Below are 12,220 nucleotides of genomic sequence, written 5' to 3'. Positions count from 1 at the left end.
GAAGAGTGATGCCAGGGGGTTCAGTTAAATTCCCTGCTGCGGATAAGGTACGACTGCCGGTATTTGTGCTTGTACTCGTACTCGAGGATGGGGATACCGTACTCGGGTACTGTACATGATTGAGGTGAGAGGGTGTGTGTGTATGTTTTGCGCGGGCGGCTGCTGTTGAGACATGTCAGATCATCTGCACTCTATGCTTTACTGTACTGGTACTTGGGAAGCCCGAGTGCAAAATGGCATAACCCTAGCTAGTCTGGGCGGAAGGGCGTTTGGTATCATACCGGTACTGTGCCACGATTTGCAATAGCTAGCAACGCGCTCGAAGATTGGCTGGGTTTAGCACTGTACGAGTGTTGATGGGTAAAGTGATCTCTCGTGATTGATGAATCGCCGCCTACGGTAGTTTGCTTGGGCTTTTTCCATTGAAAGGGAGGAGGCTAAGAAGCACAGAGGGGATAGGCAAAAGAAATAAGGGGAAAAAGAAAGGAGAAACTGGAGGGCGGCGCTGGAGGGTGGTATAATTTTCCATTTCTAATTTTTGGCACTCACCTAGTGTCTCTCTCCCAGCTGTCACGCCCTCCTTTCTCCCCTTTCTTCCTGGGTCTACTGTAGCAATTCTAAAATGGAGGTTTAGATGGTTTTTCTTTACACAGGACAATTGTATTCTTATTTTGTTTGCACTCGACTTTCTACTGTACGGTAGGCTTGAGCGCCGCTATCCTTGGGTTGGCTTTTGTGCCATGTCTTGCCTGGCTCGCTCGCCCTTCAATCTTCCTTCTTATCCGTTTTTCTTTTTTTCTTTTTCCCTTTTCCTGGATTTCTTTCTTCTTCCCTCCCTTACTTTCTTTCTTCTCTCCTTCTTCCGCTTCCTCCTCTTCCCTCTGTTCCCCTTAACCAACATCAACAACCTTTTTTTCCCTTTCTCCATACTTCTTGCACTCTTTTTTTGGGGGTTTTTCTCATCACTCTTGTTCACTCTTTTACAAGAAGATAGGAACACGTAGTTTCCATAGCGGATAGAAGGAGGTCCATACACTATTATCTAATTTATAGTCATTCTTTTTGCCACGTCTAGTCGCTTTGGTCGTCGAATTGATCATCATAGCCTTTGTTGTGTGGTGAACCTCCCATCCCCTCATGTCACTTTTGGTCGAAGTCTTGCGCCTTAAGCTTTGATAAACCTGACCCCCCGTCTCCCCCTTTCGCCTGTGTCCGAGTGATCGAGGGGTCTTCTTTGCACTAATCTCGCATTCCTCTCCATATACCCCTTCTTTCCTTTCTTTCCCCTCCTTCACCTCCACCCCTTGCAAGGGCCCTATCCTTTCGTTATCACCACTTGGTCTCAACCACTCTCGTTTTTCATTCCTTTTCTAATTCTTTGATTAAGGGTCTTAATTTTAGATTATTATTTTTTTGGAACATTCCAAACTTCTTTCTTTAAAGAGAAAATACGGCAAATCAATTTCTCGCCGAGGACGAGCATCCGACAACATGGTTAGACTTTTGGACACCGCTCTTGTCGCCGCAGCCGTGTTGGGAACTGCCTCATATGCTCAGAAGATTGTGGCAGATTGTGGCGTTGGGCTGGGAAATTGTCCCAGCAACAAGCCTTGTTGCTCGCGTATGCTTTTCCTTCCCCCCCTCCAGTTTACCATTGGAAACCCTTTTGTTTTTATTTTATTTTTATTTTTAAAGCTAACACTTTCGCTTATCACAGAATATGGCGTTTGCGGTGTTGGGGCTTACTGCCTCGGGGGTTGCGACCCTAAACACTCCAATTCTCTCGAATCTTGCGTTCCTGCTCCTATTTGCAAGGACATTGATAGCACATTCCCCAATCTCGACAGAATCGTTGACAAGACAAAGTACCTTGGTGATTCTAGCAAGGCCGATTGGGTCTCTGATGGTGAGCCAGCTATCAAGGATGGTAACCTTCTCATCACCATGGCGCCAGGCACCGTCGGCACCGTGATAGCTAGCACAAACTATGTCTGGTATTTCAAAATTTTCATTCTTAAACAAAGGACCCCCACCCTCCGGGTATACGTACCCTAACGGCATTATAGGTATGGGAAGATCTCGGCAACATTGAAGACCAGTTATGGCAAGGGTGTTGTTTCTGCATTCATTCTGTTGAGTGACATGAAGGATGAGGTCGATTACGAGTGGGTCGGCGTTGACTTGCATACCACCCAGACCAATTGGTATTTCCAGGGTATCCCCAATTGTAAGATCCCAAACGGTTCCCTGTATTTTTACTGCATTTGACATTAGTTGCCGATTGGCTAACACATCCCGCTTAAGACACCCATGGTAAAAACATTTCTCTGGATAAGGACTCTTACAAAGATTGGGTCACCTACGAGCTTGATTGGAAGCCCGACTCCATCACCTGGTCCATCGACGGTCAAGTTGGTCGCGTGCTCAAGAAATCTGACACCTGGAACGAGACAGCCAAGGGATATGATTTCCCATCGACACCATCTCGCGTGCAGCTCTCTCTCTGGCCTGGTGGCCTCCCCACCAACGCCAAGGGAACGATCGACTGGGCCGGTGGTGAGATTGACTGGAAAGCGGGCGATGCTAGAGATGTTGGATACTACTATGTTACCTTCAAAGAGGTCAAGATCCAGTGCTACGACCCCCCAAGTGGTGCTAAGAAGCAAGGCTCCGGATCCAAGTCCTATATCTATGACGATCGCGCGGGTTTCGAGTCCAACGTTGTTATGACCGACAAGGGTACCGTTCTCAAGTCCTTCCTTGGAACTGGAACCAACATGACCGTCGAACCCGCCAAAACCAGCTCCAAAGGGTCCTCCGCAACCGGAAACTCTTCACCGTCATCTTCTGATGTTGAGACTATCCCTGGTCTCACTGGTGCGGGTACAGGTGTCAACGGTCAACGCGGCGACGGTTCCGGTTCAGGCTCTGGTGGCTCCAGCGCTTCAAGCGGATCCGGAGACGTCAGTGGTGGAAGCGGGAACGGATTTTCTCAGGGTAACACTCAGTCTAGCAACCCGAGTGAGGCTACTGGGCAGAAGGTCATCAAGGGCAGCATGCTCGCGGTAGTGGTTGCCGTCGTCGCTGTCATCGTCTTGTAAAAAAAGGAAACGAAATGAAATCAAAGAGAATTTCCCATTGCTCTGTTTTTCCTTTTTGTACTTTTATCTTCTTGCGTCTACATGATCGGCCAGCTAGCTAACTGAAAATGAACTACGCGACGGGTCTCCTTGGGTTTGTGTGTTTTTAACTTGTCTCCGTATCGGGTGAATGTGTGTTTTTTTATCTTTTCCTGCTTGCTAGGCCTTGCGCCTTGTTTTACCTTGGTGGGGTGTAGGGATGGGAGGGGAGGGTTGTGGCATTGGTGTATGAATATATATCCACCGTTCCCTATTATAATTATGAGCTTTTTTTGTGGTCCTTTTTTCGTCATTTCTTCTCTCTAGCAAAAACAAAAATATTACTTAACTGTAGTCGGTAGGATATCTTTCCTTTCCTTTTTTGTTTCTTTTTTTTCTTAACTCTTCAATGTCTATTTTTATTTTATTAGTATGTATATGTGTGTGTCCTTGTGGTGTGCCTGTTGACGCGATTGTAGGTAGGGTGGAGGTGATAATGTGAACTGCGTTTTGCAATTTTGTGAAGTGAGCGAGAGCGATCGTGCATGCTTGTGGAAATGGCAAAGCACTTGCTTGGGACATCATACACGTGGGAAACACCAGACCCAATGAATACTGTACCTTCCAGCCCTTGTGCTGGAATATGCACCCACCACCATATCACTCACTCATCCCATCCATCCATTGTGCCTTCCCAATAATATTATCATATCGCCATTCATTGGCCATTATCCAACCCACCACCCACCTCCCCCATCACAACCCGTGAAGCCCAGCCCTCAACGAGTGAGAACGTATACGACTGGGTATTCACGATTAATGTTGGAATTTGTGCGCAAGCGTGGTCACCGAGCTGTTATCTACTCTGGCGTTTGTCCCGCTCTCTTAGATCGTCTCTCTTTTATTCCCTTTCTCCTTTTATTCCATCTTGGCGACATCTCCCGTCTAATGACCATCAACCGCATCTTCTCATTCTCCACCCTCTTCTCCCTACGATTAACCTATCCCCCGGTCATTTTATCTTGGCCGGAGCTCTAGGAAAGTAGGTAAACATTACCGCCAAAATTGCCTTGCTTTCTTTCTTTTTTTCTTTCTTTCATGTTGTGGATAACTCACTCTCTCGAATAATGTCTAAAACTAGGGGGTTTTGGAAGCTGGCAAGCTTGCTCGTATGCATAATTGGAAAGAAATTAACGAGTCGTTATTTGAAGGAAATTACTTTGCCTTTTTCCTGGATTACTGACTAGCGATCGGGGATCCGAGGATTGCAGTATGATATGATACCTGCATGTTTGTGTGGGTTGGGGGAGCTTTCCATCCAGATAGACTGGTATATTCACGCATTCTCACTCGCCTGTTGTCTAGGGTTTGGTGTTTATCCGGTGTGAAGGCTATCATAGGTTCTTTTTCCGCAGGTTATTGTTGGACTGCTATTGGCTTTTCTCAACCACCGGTATTCTCCATTCTTCTCAAATTGGCTACTAGTGTCTCATTGCGGGGCACAATGGTTCTTTGGGGGGGGGTATTGCGAATCGGACGAGGACTGCGGGTAGTACAAACAGCGCCTCTGTTTCATTTATTCTCTATATGGACAACGGCCACCCTCCGGTTTCTGCTCCCTATTTTCTTGTTCGCTGGTGCACTCGATTACCTGACATTCTGCCGTACCCCGCAAACCGTTGTACCCGGCGGCGCGATACTAGAATTTGAGTGCCTTGTGCTCGGGTATGGAGTACTCGAGTATGGTAGTTTGTGATGAGATTGATAGAGTACAAGGACTCCAAGATCGGTCACCGAGGACATACCTGCGCCGTGCACCTATGTCTTCTGCCATCCACACCCTTGTTTGTCTCGGCACTAACCTCCATATCTAAGTACCCGAAGTACCCGAATAGTTATGGAAGCCGCTTTCTTACTTTGTGTCATCACTTGTTTTTTCTTTAATTTACGGTAGTTTTTCTTTTTTCCCCTGTAACCCCTTTTCATACCCTATCGCCGATCCTGATCTTTTTCTGACATTAGTAAATCCAGCCCTGTCCATACAGTAGCGAATAACGCTTCATTTCTCTCTCCCGTGGTACGGTACTTTACCTGCTTGAATATCGAACTTGATTCCCTGAATACCGTAACCGGGCCAAGGTTGTGGCGGAGCGCAACATGGGCACTCTCTTCCGGAGAGTGCCTGACAGCTCAACAACAGATTCCGCTCAACGACAGATTTCACCATCCACCTACCTACAAACCCCCCTATACTCCACTAAAAAAAAAAAAAAACCAGAAATTTCTGAAAGATATAGTGAAATAGAAGCCAGAGTTGAGGAAGCATGTTTGAAGGCATCAGAAAGTGTTAGGCAGTAGCCAAGAACGATCTTATCGAGTATAGGCTAGGGTTTGGAATATTAAAAGCCAGAGAATGTCTAGGAAGGCTTGTGAGGTATCATAGTAAAGTAATAAAGATTTAAAGATTTGTTCTTAAGAACTTATTATATTGTTAAGGTCTCTTCTTTATTACTTGATGATCCTCAACTACTCTGGAGACCTTAGACTATTTATACTATTTTAGTAGTACATAGTGTCCCTATACTAACTCACACTGGATGGTTGTCAACTTTAGTTTTAACTAAGTGCAAATACTATTTAACTTCAAAAATCCACACACCACTTTGACCTGGATGGAATCAGATATTATTCTAGAAGGAAGGGGCTTCCTATCTCCCAATAATATTTCCATAATCCTTATATCTTATGGACTAAGCCATGATAGATAGTCATAATTACTATCATTTAAATTATCTCTTCTGAAGATAAACTAGTTAAGTTTATTGTCAGGAATTGGCACATAGAGAATATATTATATTGGCATGAATCTCAATGTACTAATATCTTTCTCAGTTTCATCTATATACAGTCTTCCAATCTAAGTATGATTTCCCTCAAACCTCTTACTTCAAAGAGGAACTCTTAGCTAGAGCTGTCTGACATATACCGAGTCTTATATGAGTATTGGTAGCTTTCAAAGTCTTATGACTTTAACTTATGATAACTCAAGAACCAATCAACAGATTCCTTTCAGTTAAATCTTACTTGCAAATATGGATTTAATTGTATCTTATTGATAGAAACTCTCTCGAGGGCATATTTATATTGTTCGGTAACTCTTAATGGTTTGCAGTCAGGAAGTTGTAATTAGAAATTAATATTAACTTTAAATAATTTTGCTGCAGTGATAAACTAAACACATAACTTATAAATTATATGCCAGATCCATTAAACTGTATATGCTTAAGTGAAAGTGAGAAATCAAATATATACTAGTAATAGTGTGGGAATTTAGTCTTCCTAAGAGACATTTCTGTACATGAGTGAAAGACAATCAAAGAAGAGTACAGTGACTAGCAGGTAATAGAAAGCTCTCAGAAACCACTGAGCTTGCTGTTTGTTGATATTTAAAATGTCTAAATATAATGAGAATATCTACTTATTTTCTCATGATTACTAGATATGCAAATGATGTTTTTGGAAGAAATCCCTATCGTATCATAAACACCAACCTCCTACCAATGATTAGTGAAGCCTGGAGTCAGCACTTTGAGAAAGATATCTGAAGTTTTATATTTATAACAGGAGACTATAGAAAAAGATTGCAAAATTGTATGGGATTCAAGTGTTATTGAAAATCAGTTAGAGTAATACAAATAAGTATGTGCAGAAAATGGAATCCAAGAAGGTAATTAATATAATTTTAATAAAACTGGATTTTAAATTGGTGTTGGAAGAAATCAGTGGATTATAGTACTTGATCCTGATGATCAATTTTATCTCGAGAGTACTACAAATTGCAAACTTGTAACCTCATATAAGACAATTAGGAGAAATAGCTGGATCTTAGCAATGAAAATTATAATCTACTTCGATGTATTTTGAGAATATCAAAGAAATTCCTGGACACTGTTAAGATAGGAGGGGAAATTTCAATGAAATTGTTTCTTAATAGTGGCAGAGTTGAGGGAAATATAATATGACAGTTTTTTTATCTTCATATATATCTCCAGTTTAATTTGTGTTTAAGGTATATGGATCACATCAGCTAGCGCTGCATTGACCTAAACCTCCACCCCTATGTGAGCACTAGCAGCCAGAAGTAATATCTTCAAACTGAATCAAGTAGGTAGAACAACCTCTCCTGAGCAGCAGCCTGTAGTGCACACTACCAGAAAACTACACCCAAGTAACTAAAACTAAGGAAATCCCTCATCTTGACAGATGATCCTCCTTAATATGAATGAAAGAAAAATGCTCAATTAAAAGAAACCTTAAAGCCTAAGGACCTCAATCGAGAACTATATAGACTAGGTGACTGGATTCACGTAGTCCCAGAAAACAATTAAAAGTCAATCCCTAGTACTAGTTAGATAAATGTTTCTGAGGACATATAGTCTGGCAATAGGAATGAGGTGGAGCCAAGAGGTAAGATGAAAACTCCTCCTAAGATAAAGTGGGGAGCACATAGCAGTGTAATGGAACTTAGGCCATCCTCTAAGGGGGGCTGGGATGAAGGGCACAAGGTCCCATGGAAAGAAAAAAAGGGGAGTAGGATGTTAGTTACCAGTAAGATGTCAGCCAAGAGGAGAAAATGATGTTCAGGGGTTGATTAGGTACCAGCTGAAGTTGAGAAGTGGGATGGTAGAAGGATACCAGGTGATCAAGCTGAGGTGAAAAGAGAGGAGGAGTAGAACTAAATACCAAAACAACTATTGGAAATATGTTTGTGCCTTAACTAGGTAGCCCCCTTTAGTCCCCAATACTATCAGGTGTATTCCCACATCTCTCTTGTAGTTCCTTGTTCTGGGAGAGATAGCGTTACTTAGTAGATAAGATACCATTATCAATAGTGGATAGAGATCAGGGGGGTGGGGAAATTAACTGTAGCCTGTTGAGGAGACTAAAACAACCTCCACCAGGGATTATTTTACACCCAACTGAAGTCAGTATAGTTTTACACTCAGGAAGAGTGATGCCAAAGGAATCCACGGTAACTCCGTACTGTGTCTCTATTCCTAGCTGTCTGTTATAGGGAAAATGAAGAATTCAGATGGTGCTAATACTAAGTGAGGCTAAAGAAAGAGTGGGGTAGAAATGAAAGTTGACATCTTGAGATATTGGGAGGGGGGAAAGAGGATCTCAGAGGGGTAGACCTAAACGAGAGAAAGCAAGAAAAGAGTTCAACTGTAGTGGAAAGATAAAAGATGATGGCCTAGTACTCACTCTAGGAGAAGGACCAGATGCAAAGAGTTGTGAGAAGTTTTGTGATATTGAGGTTTTTCCAAATTGGAAATAAATTTAAATTACTGGAGGTGTAGTGGAGATGGTTGATGTATAATGTGACACTTTAACTTGTAGTATATTCAGAAGAGTGTTGCAGTAAAGCTTGAGAAACTAAATCCTTAAGGAATTGTAGTTTCTTTATATACAACAGATTGTAAGTAGGATATATAATAATACTAACATACATAAGAGAAATGTTCAACACTGCTAACATAGTAGTGAAAGTAAATTAATTAAAGTCCTAAAGGAGTAGACATAAAGTGACCAAATAAAACTAATAAAATACATAATAGAATCCAAATAGGGTAAAATAGGTAATCACTATCAAGATACTAATCTAGTAGTAGCAGTAGTGTAATGGAATACCAAACTGCATAGTAGCGTAGTGAAGGGTACAAATAAGTAAATAAAGAAAATGTACTTGATTGAGTACTAACTAAGCGGTAAACGAAATATGAGCTACTGGGAAGAACCCTAAGTAGGTGAGAACCTGTTAGGAATACCGAGATCTGATACTCAGGAGTCACTCTAAGTAGGGTAACCTTACCCAGAATTGGAATATCTGGTCTCCAACACCCTCCTCTGGCCCTGTTATGGGACCCGCACATCATCATCCATATCAATCTCAGTTGCGTCCTGTGACTATAATACTAGAGAATTGAAGGTGTCAGAATAATACTATATAATTCGCCACTGTCAGTCCAACTGGATCCTGTTTGCATGTTATATAAGAAGAGACCTTCGGCTAGCTCTGAGAAGTCGAATAGAGTAAATCCGTCAACTACTCAGAACGCTATTAGGCTTCAAAAAATGTAATACCTTTTGTGTAAGCCATAAGTAATGGGATCTTTCCGTACAAAAAGATGGTATTGAATGGTCAAAGATCTCAGCAAGAGACCAATACATTCACACCCACCCTACAATGTTTAGAAGAGTCTAGAACACCGAGAAACACTACTTTAGAAGTTATTAGAGTTCACGGAGTATTGCAACCAGGTTTCGGAATACGTTGTAGTTGCAAAGACAACTTCTGCTACTACAATAGTGATTGAAATCCTGTTACTCAAAGTAATCAAGGGTTGCTGACCAAGGGAATAATTGTCAATCAGGTAGAATAGCTTTCTGCGAATTAGTAGGAAGTTCTCTGGAAGATATTTATTGGTTGGGAAAGGAGTTATGGAGGTTTAAAGTCAAGTGATCAAAAAAGTATTGTGATTACGACTACTTTCGCAGATACAACCCGCAGATGAAACTAATTATTTCATCAATAATGAAGACAATTGGTGCCAACTCAGTTCAACTTGAGAACTAGGCCATAAGTCTAAAGACTCTAAAGATCACATAATTACTCTTGGAAACAGTATGGTTCTGAGTTAGTCATATCATAATAAGCAAAGAGGGTGTGGTGCTTTTCAGGATCTCTAGGTATTTGCACCTTTCAAGAATACCTGACATTGTGAGTTATAATCAGAAAGGTACATAGTGGTATGATAAATAAATGTAGTCCATGAACACTCAGACACGGAATATAAATATTGAAGTACCTCTCAAGCTTTAGACATTATTAAGCAACAGAGAAGAGACCTTAACAATATAATATTATTTTTATGATTATATCTTACATTACCAAACTTACTTTGCTCTTAGTAGTCATAAATGAAAAGAGTGAACTAGAGCCTTCCCAAACAATTTCCGTCTACAGAAACAAATTTCGATTGGCCTAGACAATTCTGAAGTCTATCAGATTGTCTCCACCTAACAGTATATTGTTAGATCTCCTTGTTACCAAGGCTTTCTGGTCTAATTGGTTACTACTTTGTACCCTTTTGTAAGTGCCTGGGTTCGATTTACACCTTCACTGAAGTCATTGATATTACGGTCAGCCTAGATAACCTTGAAAAACGATCCTGAACCAATTCAATCTTCGAACCACCGACTAAGGTACACTTATGTTCAATCAGCCAAGTGATATCTAGCCAATTCGAGCTTTCAGAGATACTATTTATGGTACAAGAAGCTCCTTCATGGTATATCAACCTAGATCTAGTTCCCACAGAGGAATAATTTCAGAAACTATATGAAACCTGGTATGGACTAGAATTTGTTTGGTAGCCTTTCCTTAACTGTGATACCAGTGACGAATGCTTGATTAGTAGTAGATTCTCTGCTACTTTACCTTTAGCTTAGAGACTCGGGAATCATCCGAACTCTCTCTAAGTTTCTCTACCTACTAGTCGACGTAGCCAGAATACGGGGTGTCCCGCCACATATCCTACTCTAATGGAAACTTCCAAAAATGCAGGCTTTCTAGCTCACATATGAGAAAAAGAAGTTCATAAACGAGCAAAGAGGATGTCACAACCTCCTAAACAGATCACTCCAGGGGACCCAATAGATACCTCTAGAGATCACCACTCTACGACTCTAAGTTGTTTGTCCTCTCTTCCCCTGGCTCCCTGAACACAATTGGGAGGACCGGCAGGCAAAGCTTTTATTGCCCCACTATCATCTAAGGCCCCCTCTCCCATTTCAGGATCCTCTACACCACGTCCAAATAAACATGCAGTAGATCTAGCAAGACTTGCTGCTAGAGTTAGAATAGTCATAGGTCAAATACGGCAGGATATTTCAACAAGTATTGTTACTGCTAACATAGTTTTCGAAACTCTGTCAGCCAACTCACAAGCCAACTCGCGAGGGCTAATAGAGGTACAGCAACGATTGCAGGAAGGACAAGATATACATGACAATGACATAGCCGTTATGTTACATCAGTGTACTGTGATGGAAGCAAATGTCCGAGAAATCCAAGAAAAGATTAACTAGGAAATAGCTGCTAAATTGACAGCACAAGATGCATGACAAGAGCATCATGAGGGGGTAACAACCCAACTGCAGTGAGAAGTTCTCGAATAAGATCTTACTCTGAAATGAGATTTCCAGGAGTTCAGGGTACAATAAACCTAACAGAATCAAGCCATTTGAAATTTGATATCTAACCTGGCCTTCAGACAGGAAAGAGAGGCAGAATGCTATGGTAACTTTACCTGCACTATTCAAAGGGATCAAGTACACATATCCAATACCTTATTCCTAGTGCTTGAAAAGCTTAACGCACTAGATAGTGGACAACCAAGTGGTTGGCAGGCTATGTTGAAGTCAGTCCCAGAAGAATGGGAAGATGCTGCAGAAAGGAGGAAACTCGAGGAAATCCCTGCACGAAATAAAGGGAAGCAAAGAGAAGGAGAACTGCCAACTCCTATAATACCAGGCTGAGACCCAGATGATAGAAGTGATGATGAAGATAATGATGGAAATGTAGGATGGCATGGAGGAGAACCATCCAGATTCAAAAAGGGATTAACCCCAAAACAACACGAATCTATTGATGTGCTTGCAGAAGCACTGGCCCAAACTGTTAAACAACCAGGAGACCCACCCCCATTTTTCGAACCAAAGACCAGTCAATGCGTCTACTATTGGTTAACTCAATGTGTGGATTATTTTGAATGAAATGCCAGGATCTGGGAAGATGATCATGAACGTACCATCTATGCACTGGGGAGAACAAAAGGGGATCATGTCAGCCCGATAGCAGTTTGGTATCGGCACGCAATGGATGGCCTCCGAGGCAAAGATCAAGATCCGGAACTGAGTTTATGGACTTGCATTGAACACGAATTCACATGTCGGTACGCCCCATCGAACAATGACGTAAAGCCATATGGGATATGGAATTAGTTGAGTATAATGCATAACTTGAATCTCCACGCCCG

The 12,220-nt window shown here is 41.8% G+C and overlaps 1 protein-coding gene; it reads left to right on the top strand.

Moving 5' to 3' along the window:
• Positions 1 to 891: 891 nt before the first annotated feature.
• Positions 892 to 3,141, top strand: GSTUM_00004733001 (uncharacterized protein). XM_002836527.2 has 5 exons: positions 892 to 1,118; positions 1,388 to 1,621; positions 1,718 to 1,994; positions 2,067 to 2,227; positions 2,305 to 3,141. Exons 2-5 carry the CDS (start codon positions 1,492 to 1,494, stop codon positions 3,099 to 3,101), a joined length of 1,365 nt encoding a protein of 454 aa, XP_002836573.1. The 5' UTR covers positions 892 to 1,118; positions 1,388 to 1,491; the 3' UTR covers positions 3,102 to 3,141.
• Positions 3,142 to 12,220: the final 9,079 nt, after the last annotated feature.

Source organism: Tuber melanosporum (genome assembly GCF_000151645.1).
Source record: "Tuber melanosporum whole genome shotgun sequence assembly, scaffold_15, strain Mel28".
Classification (NCBI taxonomy): Eukaryota; Fungi; Ascomycota; class Pezizomycetes; order Pezizales; family Tuberaceae; genus Tuber; species Tuber melanosporum.
The sequence above is the reverse complement of the archived record's forward strand: the minus strand, read 5'-3'. Positions and strand labels throughout refer to the sequence as shown.